This window comes from Gymnoscopelus microlampas (assembly GCF_963454915.1).
Source record: "Gymnoscopelus microlampas genome assembly, chromosome: 17".
NCBI lineage: Eukaryota > Metazoa > Chordata > Actinopteri > Myctophiformes > Myctophidae > Gymnoscopelus > Gymnoscopelus microlampas.
Genome location: NC_139954.1, coordinates 19381299 through 19398798, shown reverse-complemented (window position 1 = coordinate 19398798; position 17500 = coordinate 19381299). Strand labels below are relative to the sequence as shown.

Below are 17500 nucleotides of genomic sequence, written 5' to 3'. Positions count from 1 at the left end.
CCATCGTGAGCGATCGTTCTTGTGCTCAGGTGAAGTCTTTACGCGTGCTATTAAAAACACTTTATGTTGGCACTTCTTTATTTTGGCCTTCAGCTGTATTAATGACAAACGGCCATTAAGTGAGAGATCCAGGTAATTGAGGGCGAAGGTTTCAAAACAAAACTGCACTTTGGCTTCTTATAGACAGGCAGGAATTTATGATTAATCACTTCTCTGTCTTCTACTGGCAGATTGTTGCTCTCTCTGTGTGTGTGTGTGTGTGTGTGTGTGTGTGTGTGCGTGCGTGCGTGCGTGCGTGCGTGCGTGCGTGCGTGCGTGCGTGCGTGCGTGCGTGCGTGCGTCTGTCTGTCTGTGTGTCTGTGTGTTTGTGTGTGGGCGCGCGCGCGCGCGCATGCATGTGTGAGTGTATTTGTGAGTGTCTGTGTGTGTTGCTGGGGTATGTCTCCCTCCCTCTCTGTATGCATAAATGTCTGTCTGTCTTTCAAACAATTTTTCGTTTGTGTATTAATTGAACTAAGAGGCTTAAGTGAAATTGGATGGCCAGGTATTATGTTGTCACTGCTGCAGATATTCAGTATAAACTGTGCTAGTCTGTAGTGGTCCTGTTTTCATTGCAGTGTAAGTTTATATTTTTCGTTAGTGGAAAAAAAATAATGTATTGTGAAACTCCACTCACAAAAAATCACTGTGAATGAAGCGTTGTTTTCCTTACTCGTAAGTTTTCCTAACCTTTTTCCTCACTCTGCACTCAGAGCGCCAACAACCACATTGTAACTGGGGGTTCGTTGATTTGAGCGAAATGACTGCTAGCTACTGAGCCAATGATGTTGCAGCAAGAACTAGTAAATATACCCACGCTAGCATGTGATTGGTCGTTGATGGACAACAGTCCACGCAAGTTAGGCTGTGGTCAGCCTTCCCTAGTCAATAAACAAGGAAATAAAAGTGACCCATGGAAACTGGTCAAATTGGCAAACTGGAATTATAGAGAAATAGATTGACTTCCAGGTGCTACTATAGTGGTTGTAGAATGGACACATTACAATCCTAAACGCCATTTCACAATGTGATATGGTTGCAATAGGACAGATGAAATATGGTTACTGCAATCAACATTCTTGGGACAACCTTATAATATAAAATTGAGAATGCCATCTACTCATTTTATAAGGTATCGACTTAACATCAATATTTCTGGCCCCTCGGCCAGACCAAGGACGTCATGCTACCACAGAACCCTGAGCTTCACCACAGAGGATTACAGCTCTCCTCTGGTATGAGTTACAGACTCTGGCTATGGCAAGGACAAACTGGAGTTCACTGTTTCTCAGTATGATCTTTTAATTTTTGAAATCATTTGATCCAGAAAGGCCGGCTGTTGTAGATACTGTCACTAATGTAAGTCATACCATATAATATGAGCTTCAGCCCAAACGTCTGTATATTGCAAACAGTTGTCTTTTCTGTCCCAGGATTGGATATGAACAATAGCACTGCCACCTTCAGCTTCATCTTTCCCCTTCTGGGAAAACAAATGGAAGACACGAGGGATGTAACATGCCAAGGACTGTTCAATGACATGCCAAGGACTGTTCAATAACATGCCATGGACTGTTCTGTTCAATAACATGCCATGGACTGTTCAATAACATGCCAAGGACTGTTCAATAACATGCCATGGACTGTTCAATAACATGCCAAGGACTGTTCAATGACATGCCATGGACTGTTCAATAACAAACAAATTAGGGGAACATCAGTTTAGTTAAAAGCTAACTAGAGAGAGTTTGCATTTGGAACTCTTTTGATTTAAAGATGGCTTAACTTGGAGGAGCAGAGATTACGGAAGAACTGACATCTTTCTCCTAAATACACACATGTGCACGCATGCATGTACACGCAAGCACGTGCACGCTCACACACACACACACACACACACGCACGCACGCACAAACGCACACACGCACGCACGCACCCACACACTCACACACACACAATCCTGTCAAAGGCATTGTAACACTTATTGCAACACAAGCACTAACCACATTACTGTACACATTCAAAAACAGACTTGCTAGAAATGTGAATTCATTACTTTACAAAATGTAAACAAGTCACACTAATCAGTCTATCGCTCTATTTTAAACCACTGCTTGTAGAAAAAAATATCCATTTTGATTTTACCATGTAACTGGAACAAAAATAATGTATTATATTGTCTGTCTTCCTAGAATAAAATGTGAACATAATTTGGCACCTCAAATGACAGGTGTTGCCGGTGAGGTAAGAAATATGTGGATGACGCATTAACCTTCTGCTGTGTATAAATTCTCTGCTTGTTGACAAAACACATTGCTATATGGACACAGTGAACGGTCCTCTGTGGTCCTGCTCATAGAACCGACAGACAGCTTCTTCTATGAACGTTCTCATACCAGAGAAAAGCCAACACAGTAATTGCAGAAGACCGAGCCATGACCCGACATTAGCTATATTACAGACTTCAAAGAGCTGGAGGATGATGTTAAGAGATCTTAGGGGAGATGGTAAGGGAGAGGGCAATTTCAGAAGATCATTTGGAGCGCGCGGGCCATCTGATGAAGAGGAGGGAGTCAGTCAAGTGTGAATATGTCTGGTCTGAAATACAACAGCTGCCCTTGTCTGTCGTACCATGACCAGACAGGGAACCGACCTCAAGTTGACGTAAGGCCACAGCCTGTGGTCCCGAGGTCATGGGTTCAGATCCAACAGCACACATCGGCGAAGAATGGGAGATGACACTCTTTAAAAAAGTGTGGACATTTTGTAATACTTTTTTTTTTAAAAGACCATAACCACAGCAGTAGATTTTGGAAAGAGTGCTGACAAGAGCCATATTCGTGATGCTAGAAATATGTTCTCTATTATGCCAATCAATCCTAAGTCAAAGTGGGATATGAGTGGTTTCTAGATGGGGCAATAAGCCAAAGGTTTTATTTAAAGATGGTTTTAAGCTGGTTTTCAAGCTCGCAAGGTTTTATTTAAAAATATTGGAAAGTGGCATTTTTATACAACTCGTGGCTTGGCAGATTATAATTGTGTTTTTCTTTAAATATTTACATCTGCGTTTAAAACAGGCCGAGATTATGATCCAAAGTAGAAGATGCCTTTGTAATGACGGCAAATATTATGTCCTTGTTTAATTTGGATGAAATACTGCAGTGGGTTTGCACCCTTATAAAATCTACTTTTATACACTTTTGAAAGGTATCATCTCATATTTGCTGATATCCATAGTTCATTTATTCTGTTGCTACACGAATTGTGGCTTTGTTAGGAAAGCCACAGGTATTTGTCATCAAATTAAAATGAAATGGTACAGTAGGTTTATTTTAGCATAAATAGCCACGGCCATGGCAGAAGCTACTTAGAACATGAGATTTATTTAAAGCTGCAATACGTAACTTTTATGTCCTACGCAGGATTCAAATCCGTCTCCGAATGAGACACAAATGTTCTACCTCTCAGCCAAGAGGCAGTCCCCGTTTGGCCAGGGGAGATGCTGCACTTATGAGCTTCAGGCAGTAGTACCACTACCCAACGCCATATAGATTTATCAAAGGAAGAGTATAGGGAGACCATCTCCAACCACTGCAGATGTATTGATTATATTATATTGTATTGTATTTACCACACTTCAATTAAAGTAAGGTTTTATTCATTAAAATTCATTCTGGATTGCAGCTTTAAAACTGCGATTCCTGGATCGAATTGGTGACATTTGTACACTCTTTAACCACATGAACCCTAACGTCCCTATTCTGGCCATATCACAATAGGTGAACATTTGCCCCCAGCTCACAACGTGTCGTGTGAAGAGATTTGGTGTAGGGGTGGGGGGAAAAAGGTGGGGAACCAAAGACCCCAGTTAGGGACCCCGGTCAATGAAGTATATATAGGGTTTAAGTGGTTAAAATGAAAAGTTAGGATTGTACTGTGTATTCATCACAACATGGCATTAGCATCGCCAGTAACAACAATTGTGTTTCCTCGCTCACATGCTCACCTTGCTGCAGTATTTTGCCAAAGTACTTGTTATGGCTGGTGCAGTTCCATCGGCGGTACCTGAACTGGTACTGACACTCCCTGACGCCCAACCTGGCGCCCTTGGCCACCTCACTGACAATCTCCGGCTGAGTCTGGCATAGCTCCGCCTGCTTCCCCGCCAGGCGCTTTGTCTTCCTGCAAATACTGTTAGGGTCCATGACCAGCGGGCTGCCCACTGCCCTGCAAAAGAAGAGAGGAAGTTAGCACCTTAGAAGAGAAGAGAAAAGCTTAGAAGGACCAAGGGGCTGTCCGCTAGAGCTGGGCGATATGGACAAAAACAATTATCACGACGATTTTGACCAAATAACCTTGATATCGATATTTCGTATTTAGATGATAATGTCAATTTTTTCTTTTAATTGCGAAAATAGCCAATCAACAAGTTCACAACGTGGACACGTTGTAAGCTTGTAGATCCACTATTTTTGACATTTTTGAACATTTTTGAAGTAATTAAAACCAGGTAAAGTCAACACTTTGGTTTAAGGATAATGTCCCAATTCCCAGATGATATCTAGTAGTCTCATATCACTATATCGATATATAGATATATTGGTAATTGCCCAGCCCTACTGTCCACCCTCTTGGAGCGGGGATGATGAAGATGAAGAACACACTGACAGGTGCCAGCTGATTTCAAAGCCTAATTTATGCTTTGGTAGAAGAGTGCTGTGTAACATGTTGGTCGACAAAGACATGTTTTAAACGGGAAGAAGTGTTGCAAGTCACGTTTTCTCTCACAATTTTCGCCTGACACGCATGAATAAAGCAATAAGCTTGAAGTTGCTCCTGCACATATAGAAGTCGCAGTTTACCGAGTATTTCATAATGGCTGAGGGGCGTAGTGAGCCAAGTGCCTCCGAGCTCCGACGCTCCGACCCTCTTAGCCATTATAAACTAGAGGTAAACTGAGACCTTGCGTGGCTTATTGCTTTCCTAAAGCGGTTACAACTATGGAAAATGTAAATCAAAGACACGTCCCAATTAAACAGTTCTTAATAATTCACTACAACAACTTCTACAAGAAAGTAGTTCCCGGCTACTAGGAAGAGCAACTTCCTGACAGAGACTAGTGCCTGTTTTCCTAAACAACCACATAGAGACACAAAACGTAACTGTTAGCTCAATCTCATTGTAATTAAGTCTGTGAACTTTCTGTGTAAACTGCTAGCCTAGCTACTAACCCTTGCAGCCCAGACTACAGCACATATGGTTTGCGAGGGATGGGGGGTGCTTGTTTTCGTTACAAGCCCCGCCCAAAGCCCCTCAGTCACTCGCCGGCCCGGCATAGTGTCTTTTATCACGTCAACTAAACGAAAACCAGCCAATCAGACTCAATGACTATCCGTTTTAGAATTAGGCTTAAGACATATGGGGGATGCAGCAACTGCACTTAATAGATTTCTCTCTTAACCACTTTCAACCTGGCATCCCTATTTTGGGCATGTCATAATAGGTGGACATTTTCAAAAATCTTCAAAAATAGCAGATCTACAAGCTCAACATGCATCATGATGTGATCATTATGAGGTCGTAGATCAGCAATTTTCGCCATGCGACACCATTGTAAAACAAAGCATAACATTGGTCTTATAAGTGGTTAATGCCCCCGACTGTAACTCTTACACCACCTGTTTTACTCGACACTCTTGTACAATTAAGTAGGGCTTTAATGTATTAAAAAGATTTAAACAAAATGTAATATATATATATATATATGAAATATGGAGTTGCGACGTTTCTACCCGACAGCTAAAATATGTAACGTATAATGATGGGTCATTTTTGAAAAATCTTTGAATATAGATTGTTTAAAGCGAAGATTTGTAACTCAAATCTTTGCTTCTGGAGGTCCCTGGAACAAAATATTTTACAAATGTTCGCTTTAAAAAATATATATTCCAAGATTAGGAAAAAGTTTAACGATCTTTCAAAAAATAACAGATCTACAAGCTTATAGCGCGGCACTCCGTGCCGCTCTATGAGCTTCCATATCTGCTATTTTTTAATAGCCAAAGAAATCTGAAAATGACACATGCGTTCCCGGTCTTAATGGGTTAAAGGTGATTTTGTTTGGAGGGATAAATCACATAAACCTTAAGTAGTTCAAATATTTGAAACCATAACGGAATAAAATACTTTTCTCTCTGGGTTTGATGAACATGGACCCAGAACCTCTTCAACAGCTCTGATGGATGAGTGTATAACATTGGGATAAATTGTTTACTTCAGCTCTTAATGGGAAAGAGGGCCTTGGCTCCCACACTGCAAAGCACTGCCCAGAGTGTGTGGTAGGGCCAGGCGATATGACTTCAAATCAATATCACCAATTATTTCAAGCTTTTGCCTCGATTACGATTAATAATGAACGATTATTATTTATAAAATAAATAATAAATTATTGTAAAAAAAAAAATAGCAGATCTACAAGCTCACAACGAGTTTCACTGCAACGCGTTGTGAGCTTGTAGATCGGCTATTTTAGCTACAGTATTGTTGTACACCACAGTTGTACAACAAAACATAATACAGGGTTAAGTGGTTAATCAAAATAATGGATTTAGTCGTTTATAAAAAACTAATCTGTGTTGACTTGTTAATATACTGTAATGGTGTAGCAGATCGCTACAATACCATACAAATTATTTTTAAATAAAATATAATTTAAACACACACACACACACACACACACACACACACACACACACACACACACACACACACACACACACACACACACACACACACACACACACACATACACTATACCATATAGTCAATTGCTTTAATAAAGCTAATTCATATGGAGGATAACATGTCAACATTATCTCTGATTGAATCAAAACACCATTAATTACAACCCTAATATTCAGGCCAAGTACGTCATGGAAAGGCTGATCCTTCTGCCCAAGTTCTGCTATCACTGTGCAACTCAAACATATGATAATGGCGGGCGGCGTGGATTACCGTTATGGATTTCCTGCAATCCATTCTAATAATTCAACTTGTCTTGAAGATTAGGAGGAGTGGAGTGCAAATCATCCCACGACATGAGCTATGGTATCTGTTGCATGATGGGAGAAGCTATTCAATTGCTATGTACACAGTTCTTAAATCCTTACACAGGCTCAGTGGATGTCAAAGAATCGATTTAAAAATAGTAAAAACTACTGTTGGTCTATAAGCTTTGAATGGTTTAGGGCCGTAATTCATGTCTGATACATGTCTGCGATATCATGAACCATCCAGAACTCTCAGGTAATCTGGGAAAGGTCTGCTTTCTTTCCATAGAATCAAAATTAAACGTGGAGAAGCAGCATTTAGTTGTTTTTACCCCGCGATTTTGCAACCCCATTTTTTTCACCCAGTGCCAATTGCCTAAGTAATCCGGGGCGCTACACACCCTCTGCCAGCCTAGGGAGAGCCCAGAGCCGAGCTCATGCCTCCTTCAATGCATGAGAGCTAACAAGCCTTCTTATCACCTGACAGGGGGGAGTTTCGCCGGTTGGACGTAGCGCGTGGAAGGAACACGTTATTCCAACCAGTTCCTTTCCCCTCCATCAGGCGCCCCAGCTGACCAGGGGGAGGCAGTATACAGACCAGGATTACTGCATGTTTTTGTGAGGGTACTTACCCTAGGGGACACAGAGAGAACATGCAAACTCCACGCAGAAAGGCCCTATCGCCAACCCCACATAGGGTATGGGCACTGATGACGCGGAGGAGAGGACACACCCACAGCGTCCCCGGCAGGAATTGAACCAGGGACTTTCTAGCTGTGAGGCGACAGCGCACCGTGCCCCCCTAGCATTTAGTTTTTATGCACCACATATCCGGAACAAACTCCCAGAAAACTGCAGGTCTGCTGCCAATCCTAGTTCTTTTAAATCACAGCTATTAAAAAAAGAAACCTTTCATTGAGTTTTTTGTTTTAATTCTGTGTTATTCCTCTGAACTGTGTTTTTATCAGTAAGTTTTATGTTTAATTATTAGTTTTTGTTGTATTCTAATGTCCTGTTATTTTGTGTTTCCTTTGCTTAATGTTTTATGTAAAGCACATTAAATTGCATTGTTGTTGAAATGTGCTAGACAAATAAACTTTCCTTGCCTTGCCTACTGCAGCTAGAATACACTTCTAAACAAAAAGACGAATACACTACAAAATCCTCAGAGCTCATGTAATGTAATAGTAGACCCATAAGGAGTTAAATGAATGCTCAGGACATTGCTAAGTGACACATACACACACGTTGCACACACAAAACACACAGTAAAATCCAAGTGACTGTGATCATGTATCAATTTGCACCTGTGCGAGTGGACACTCTCAGAGTTAAACGAACACTCTGGGCTTTACAGCGTATCAGCCTCCTTGTACTGGTTATTGACAGTGTATTGACAGCGTCTCTATGGAAACAGCATGGAAAAAGCTGCCAGAAGTGGATGTTATGTGTGTGTGTGTGTGTGTGTGTGTGTGTATGTGTGTGTGTGTGTGTGTGTGTGTGTGTGTGTGTGTGTGTGTGTGTGTGGTACAGCAACAGCAGACAGTCGCCATGTGTTAGATGTGATTCCAGTTCCTATAGCAATCCCTGCTTAATTAGCAGGTACAGGTACAGTACTTAACAACACACACACTCCCACATGACAACCACTGATTATCCACCACTGTTATCAAGGATGGGTGTGTGTGTGTGTGTGTGTGTGTGTGTGTGTGTGTGTGTGTGAGAGGGAGACAGTGATAAAAATGGAATACTGGGTTCTGTGAATGAGAGACAAAGTATGTGTGTGCGTGAATGTGTGCACGTGCATGTGTGTGCGTCTGTGTGCGCGCACATGTGTGTGTGCGTGCGTGAATGTGTGCACGTGCATGCGTGTGCGTCTATGTGTGTGTGAGTGTGAGTGTGAGTGTGAGTGTGAGTGTGAGTGTGTGTGTGTGTGTGTGTGTGTGTGTGTGTGTGTGTGTGTGTGTGTGTGTGTGTGTGTGTGTGTGTGAGCATGGATTGACAGCCAGCTCTGTCAGTTGCTCACACAGTCCAGAGTGTTTTTTAACAATGGGAGGTGTAGAGTCGTAAAATAACTGAGCATACAGTATCGAGTTTTGTTCCTCAAGTCGAGAGAGAGAGAGAGAGAGAGAGAGAGAGAGAGAGAGAGAGAGAGAGAGAGAGAGAGAGAGGAAGAGAGGGAGAGAGGGAGGGAGAGAGAAGTGAAAGGAAAATAGGGGCTTCATTGAGGTCTTATTTTCACACAGACGAGGAGGGAAGGAAGGGGGGAAGGAAGGAAGGAGAAAGAGAGAAAGAGAGAGGGAGCGAGAAAGAGAGACAGAGAGACAGAGAGTTGGATCCTGTGATAAAGTGAGACAAGAGCTCTGAGATCAAAATATATTTGACATATGCTTTGCATTTTTAAAAGACAAACTGTCACACGGGACTTTTATTCTTGTAGCTAAGACAGTTAAACCTTCTAACTCAGTGGTTCTCCAACTTTTTAATTTGAAGGACCCCCATAATAATCACCATTTGGAACCCCCTCAAGGAAACCTGAGGGTCCCTGGACCCCACTTTGAGAGCCACTGCTCTGACTCTAGCCAATGTAACGCTCAAGCAGGTGAAAGTGTGCTCATCCAACCCACTTAAGCCAGATGATGAAAGGGAACCTCAATCCATTTTCAACCTGAACCCCATTGTTCTTATGTGAGGAGATAATATATAGTGTGACAAAGTACCCTATGCTTTAGTGCAGTGGTTTTCAACCCTTTTCATATCAAGGTCCATTATTTATTCGGCATTTGAGAATATTCTGTTATCGCTGGATAGGATTTTGTCTGCAATTCCATGCTGTATTGATGTTGGTGCCATAGGAGAGAGGCAAACGTTGATCAAAGTAACAATTCTTTAATTAAGTAATGCAAATGTTTAACAATACGGGTCCATTTGGTTTCATTTTACGCTCTCAAGAGTTAAATTAAAATTAAATCTCGAGAGTTAAAGATCTATAAGGGTCCATTTGGTTACCAACTCTACATCATTTAGCTGGGGACCACCTGGAACCCCCTCAAGGACCACTGGTGGTCCCCGGACCACTGGTTGAGAACCACTGCCTTAGCGTATTTCTCCCCAAAATGACGCTCAAACGAGTCATTGGGCGTACAGAATGTATGCAATTTATACTCAGTCGTATGACGTGTCACTCGATGTCACTCGATGTCAGTTGCAGTTGCTGCTACAAGCTTGTATTGTGTGTGCTTGTAGATCGGCTCTTGATCCCCATTGTACGGACGAAGTATAAATCAGGTTTTACTCATCGATAAAAGGGAACGCAGCAAAATGCATTGGGTTAATTCAACTCCGAGACCCAAGAGTTAAATTAGACCTTTCTCTAATTTGCTTATCTCTATTTTTCTAGATAAATCTGGGGCAATGATATGAATGTTGATGGATGACACACAGGCCAGAAGAACTCTGGATAAGATCACTCCGTGATATAACTTCATTACATCACTGTATGTCAAAGATCCTGCCATCAGCAACCCCTAATGAATTAAGACACTTCTCTCTCTCTCTCTCTCTCTCTCTCTCTCTCTCTCTCTCTCTCTCATATTCTCTCATATTCTCTCTCTCTCTCTCTCTCTCTCTCTCTCTCTCTCTCTCTCTCTCTCTCTCTCTCTCTCTCTCTCTCTCTCTCTCTCTCTCTCTCTCTCTCTCTCTCTCTCTCTCTCTCTCTCTCTCTCTCTCTCTCTCTCTCTCTCTCTCTCTCTCTCTCTCTCTCTCTCTCTCTCATATTCACTCTCTCTCCCCCTCTCTCTCTCTCTCTCTCTCTCTCTCTCATTCACTCTCTTTCATTCATTCACTCTCATTGTAAGATAGCAAAAAAAAATCTGACTCATGGCTCTCTTGGTTCAAATCTGACTTGTAATCTCTCCTTCTACTCTCCCTGATGATGGTGATAGATGGGCTCTGATGTAACTGTGGAGATGGATGTACTCTGTACTCCTGTTGGCCTGTGTTCAAAACCCAGCAGTACCTTCTCCCCTGCCTCTCCCCTGATCTCCTGCCCTCTCGTCCTTGTTGCCATCTCACTGAAGACAATAAAATAAAATAAGACCGCAGAGGGGAGTTGTGGACCCCTCCCCCCAGCAAATTGTTGCTGTCAGGCAGAAACCTTGCATCTCCATATTTCAACTTTTTATGTCTCACAGCAACGGGCTGGGAGCTTATAGATCTGCTATTTTTGCTACATATTACTAATATTGAATAATGAAAAGTGTTAGCAAGAGCTTGTGACTATATAACAACTACGTTGGATCCGTTAGAATACAGCTTCTTTTGTCCATTTTCTGAAAAAGTAACAGTTTTGGACATACAAGGTTTCCACCCGACATATAAAGTGAATCACAGTGGTGCACCTCAAGCTCAGGGCAAATAGATAATCATAAGGGCTTGGCTTCAAACCACCACAGTTGCACTACATCTGTACATGAACCCACAAACTCTCGTATACAAGATTCAAATTCAAGATGATTTATTGCTACATCCCATAAAAGAGTAAAGTTATTGCCTGGGTATCAGCAACTCAACATTGCAGCTACGAGACAAATAGCCAAAGAAAAAGCAAGACAATAACAATAGAAAGTAAAAAGATAGTACTAACAATACAATAACAACTGCACAATGTAAGGTGCCTTTGCTTAGGTCCTGTACAGTTCACAATGCACACTTGCGTGAACACCTACCACACTGCATACATACTGCACATACATGCACACGCTCCAGAGCCTGCACCCACACACACACACACACACACACACACACACACACACACACACACACACACACACACACACACACACACACAACACAACACAACACAACACAGTACACACACATACCATTTAGATAGGAATCAGGCAGTGGTTAGTTATTCTTCCTGTTTCCCAATAATTGACACTAAAGTTCTCATTCATCTCAGCCACACTCGCGCACACACACGCACGCACGCACGCACGCACACACACACGCACGCACGCACGCACGCACGCACGAGAGAGAGAGAGAGAGAGAGAGAGAGCTATAAAGATATTGTTTAGCTATTTCATGCAAAGTGTCTCAGTCAAAACTCTCCATCCTGATCAGTGTGGTTAAACAGTCTCCAACCAAAACACCAAGCGGGATCTACTGTAAAGCCACCGATATGATCGAGAGCCTTACCAAAACACTGTCTCGCATGAACTAATCCTGAAGATAAAAGTCCCCAAATAGACAGGGAGAGCGATAGGGGCAGATAAAATGAGATAACGGGACAATATTATACAAATAGTAATCGTTCGCAGAGGGACTCTGTGTCAACCGGACAGATGTCAGCTCAGATACATACTGTATAGTTCAAATACTGTATCTGTACAAATAACTGTAAAGAATATTATTGCTGCTTTCAGTGCTTTACTATTTTGTATTTTATAGATTTGAATGCATTCAATATTGCTAATGTGTACTTGGTTATCTTTAAACAATCTTTTTTTTTATTTTTTGTTGATCACTTAAACCTTGGCATCCCTATTCTGTGCAAGGCGAACATTTGGCAAAATCACATGACAAAGCGTCACGTTGTGAGCTTGTAGATTGGCTATTTTCGCCAAAGAGATTTGGTGTAGAGGGAAAAAATAGGAGCTGTCCAAGGATAGACCCCCTGGGGGACTCCGGACAAAGAAGTATAACAGGGTTTAAGTGGTTCATTTCAGGTACTCAATATCGCAATGTTGCTATAGGCTGCTGTTGGCAAAATTCTGTTCACTATTCCTGCATCTAAGGCAGCGTTAGAAAACCTATTTCAGTGGCATAATCTAACCCTGGTACTGTAGATGACTCTGAGAGAGACAGACAAATACACTCTGATTGTAAGTTTGTCTTCATTCTTACATAATACTGTTGTTCTACCAAACAACAGTATTATGTAAGAATGAAGACAAACTTGTTAGTATTACAATTCTCAAAAAGCAGAACAAAAAGGTACAAATCATTTCAAATATGAAACTAGAAGAATCATTATTTTTAAAAATGCACTCTTGGCTCATAACACCATTGATTGCACTTGCATTGCCAGAGTAGCAGATGGTTTTTCACAATTTCCCCCTTATTTTGGACACATCTATAGACACCTTTCCAGGTGCTTCTTTTTCTCCTTTGAAAACTGCACCACACAATATAATCCTCAGGATTTTACTGTGTAGGACCCAAGGGTGCAGGTCCAAGAGAGATTAAAAGCGTTTGCCCAGCACGACCTCCAGTTTCATTAGAAGTCACATGATGCCACAGATACAGCACTGCGCTGCCCTGGGTCTGACTTCTTCTTTTTTTTTACTCCAACCACGAAACGAGTGAATTTTATCCGTCCTTAATCCCTCAAGTATGCTAGAGATGAAAACAGTCACGACAAGCGCTAGTCTGGGACGCCAGAGTGAGAGGGAGGCGAGAGAGAGAGAGAGAGAGAGAGAGAGAGAGAGAGAGAGAGAGAGAGAGAGAGAGAGAGAGAGAGAGAGAGAGAGATGGATAGGTACAAAGGAATAGATTTAGGGAGGACATGCCGATGTAAAACTGCAAAAGTCAAACAAGATCAGATGAACTATCTGTATGGCATTATTGGATCTATGAATTGGTTTGTTAAATTCCACCACGTTAACCCTCATTTATACTATCCGATCTAGCCAATCTACAAGCTCACAACACGCTGTGCCAAATTGTGAGCTTGTAGATCAGCTATTTTCCAAACATTTTGAAAAACTGTGAACACAAATCTTCTGTTTTGGGTGGTCTCTGGCACAAAATCTTTTCATAGCGGTCCGTCACCAAATGTATACTGTATGTATATCAATTTGGGGGTCCTTGACATCTCATCAGGTTCATGCTGGTGGTTCCCGTTTCCAAGACTGAAAACATGGCTGTGATCCACAAAGGGACAAAAAAAGAGAAGGACAGAACAACGCTGCTGTCTGCCATGTGCACCATGCAGGACAAACTCCATCAGTTACACAGAAAGGTAATCTGGCAGGAATTTGTGGCATTTAATGACCATCAGAACAAAGTGTTTGATTTTCATCTGATCTATCTGATACTGTGGACTGGAGAGAATAAGACATTATGTGGTTGTAATGTGCTACAGTTAGGGACGCACGATATATTGGTCATCATGTCACCGATAATGAGTTAAAGCTGCAATCTGGAATCTATTTTATTGAATAAAACGTTATTTTTAAACAATTTGTATGGCAGAGTATGTTATTACAATATAACTAGTACATCTACAGTGGGTAGAGATGGTCTTCCTACTCGTCCATTGAGAGATTTAGAAGCGGGGATTGCCTCTGAGCGGTGGCTGTTTGGTCCCTCACACATTCGACAGGGTTCGAATCCCGGGTATGTGAAAAAAGGTACGGATTGCAGCTTTACAAACAGCTTTACAAACAGCTTTACAACGGCGTCAGTATCGGACCCATATCAAAATGATTCCTAATGTGTCTCACAACGTCAATATGATGTTGCATTAATTAGGTGCACACAGTGACAAATTGCTTGTGCTACCTACAGGCACCAAGACACCAAGAGTAGGCCACAGTATGTCAGAGGTGTCTTTCTACAATGAGTTTAATAACCATCTAACTATCACAGGGGTGGCCGTAAAATCTCAGCAGGGACCTTATGTAACTACAGTCATTTACATTATCAGCAGCACAATGTAACCCAAAACTCATTCTGAATCTGATGTGTGCCTTGTCAGCTGTGGTTACATGAGCCAATTTCTTAATGAAATCAATCCGATTAATGATCAATTTTGATGAGCACTGAATAAAATAATGTGATTTATGTCCTATTTACGCCATAGTAATGGACTGCTTCTTACATAAGAATATAACACTCCTGCAGTTATGTTATTAAATACATGGGGGAAGGCGATCCCAGGAATGGATGAACTTGACCTCAAGTGCCAGATCAAAACTACTGAAACTGTGCCGGGGGGAGGAGAAACTTGCTGTTATGTTGCATGGGTGCAAGCTATACTGGAATCATTATGGCCTCCTTGATATTCAGGGTTGGGCCAGATTACTTTGAAATGTAGCCAGCTACTGAATAGTCTAAACATTACACGGCAATCTTTGTAATTAGTATAGTCATTACTTTGTGCTTTGTATAATTACATCGTATTATAGCTTACTTTATACATGGTATTATTCTTTTTTTAAAACCAAGTCTGAATACTCTTGGATTACTGCAAACACAAATAAAATAACACTTACTCTCGCATGTAAACAAACAATAATTAACTCACAGCGATGGACGTCTTTCATATACAACACACACCAGTACGCACAAAGCATCGTTATGTTTGATCCTTTTGGTAGTCTGTCACACACACACACACACACACACACACACACACACACACACACACACACACACACACACACACGCGCGATAATATGTGGAATTACATACCAAATTAAATACCAAACTTAATAAGCCACCTGAAGATCCAACATTCCCACATATAGCACTCCTCCACACTTCCATAATGTGCAGGTGAAGATGACCACTCATATCTCATATCATATGAGCTCATATGAGTGTAGTATTCAGTAGGCCTAATACACCAGGTCATTCTGCACCGAGGATCACAGTTTAACCCATTCAATCCAGGAACGCATCTACAAATGTCTTCTAAATCCTAACTGGTTTCTGAAAAAACGTATGTTGCTATAATATCAGTGGTGCTCAAACCTTTTCATGTCAAGGACCACCCAGAATTATATGAATTTAGCCGCCAACCCCCCGTGTCAAAATATTCCGTTCCAGGGACCCCCACCAGAAGCAAAGATCTGAGTTACAAATGTTCGCTTAAAAAATATAAAGATTTGCAAAAATGTTCACCATGTTTCCAAAAATAGCAGATCTACAAGCTCATATCGCAGCACTCGATAGGTGCCGTTCTATGAGCTTGCATATCTGCTATTTTTTTAATAGCCAAATCTAAATGCGTTCCCGGATTGAAGTAAATGTAAATGGCAAATTTCACAACCCATTCACAAGCACATTCACACACCAATGGTGGAGGACACCATGCATCGCGCCAACCTGCTCCTCTGGATCAGTTAGGGGTTCAGTGTCTTGCTCAAGGACACTTCGACACACAGCCAGAAGGAGCTAGGAATTGAATCAGTAACCTTCCAATTCCATGCCCTATACCCCCTGAACCACTGCTGCCTCAATACTACAGTAGAATGGCGCACTCATTGGACTGCAAATCTCTGGCAGAAAGGCACATCCCCAATAATAACACTTTTGCTTGACTAATTATTAATCCATTAAGACCGGGAAAGCATCGTTGTCATTTTAAGATTTCTTTGGCTATTCAAAAAATAGCAGATATACAAGATCATACCGCGGCACCGAGTGCCGCACCGCGAGCTTGTAGATCTGCTGGGGTTTTTTTCAATCGTGTTTTTTTTTGCAAATCTTTCAATATATATATATATATGTTTTAAAGATGTTGTCACGTTTATAAATGTATCTTTAGCCTTATTCAGATGTGAGCTTTAACTGAATGGTCTCTCTCTCTCTCTCTCTCTCTGTGTGTGAGTCAATAGGGCTATGTGGAAGAGACAGTTGCGATCTTTATAAATGCCCCGAAAAAAGAATGCTGGTGGTGTAACTAAGTGATGCGCTGAAAAACTATATTTTACCATGCATGGATGCATGAATTCACAAAAATGACAGTTGTCGATTTGAAAAACTGTTCGGGAATTGGGTTACTTGGCTTGTTGGCTGCATGCACAATAAATATGACACACACACACACACACACACACACACACACACACACACACACACACACACACACACACACACACACACACACACACACACACACACACACACACACACACACACACACACACACACACAGCTGCAGAGATAATAACAGGTTTACAGTAAACCATACTGGAAACTGTTATTGCAATATCGTATCAATATTGGTCCATGGAAAATAATCGGATATCAGTCAAAATTTCCACATTGTGCATCCTGTTTAGCTCAGATAGGTACAGTATTGTTTGCCTGATATCAAACAGAACTGTCAACTTGTGATCTCGTTATTATTTCCATCTTCACTCTGACATTGCCTACACTCTAATCAATTTCCGTGGGGGGAGGGGGATACGATTGCCCCTAACCAATCACTAGAGACCGCCTTAATCTGACGTCATTTTAAGTAGACACTGATGCATGGCCATGCCAAGTTGCCAACACAAAATTATCTCCCCTTTGAATAAATACTTTCAAAGCAGAGCGCTGTTCGGATTTCAACGTAATTGGTGCTTTTTACTCGATTTAGAACAGACTTGATAGCTGCGTCTTGTTATCCTTGG

The 17500-nt window shown here is 41.5% G+C and overlaps 1 protein-coding gene across 2 annotated transcripts in view; it reads right to left on the bottom strand.

Annotated features, from left to right (window-relative positions):
• Positions 1-17500, bottom strand: part of wnt6b (wingless-type MMTV integration site family, member 6b) — a 58294-nt gene that overhangs the window by 17153 nt on the left and 23641 nt on the right. For both annotated transcript variants that reach the window (XM_084084445.1, XM_084084444.1), the window contains exon 2: positions 4046-4266. In XM_084084445.1, coding sequence (XP_083940571.1) covers positions 4046-4266 — 221 coding nt within the window. The remainder of the gene's footprint in view (positions 1-4045; positions 4267-17500) is intronic.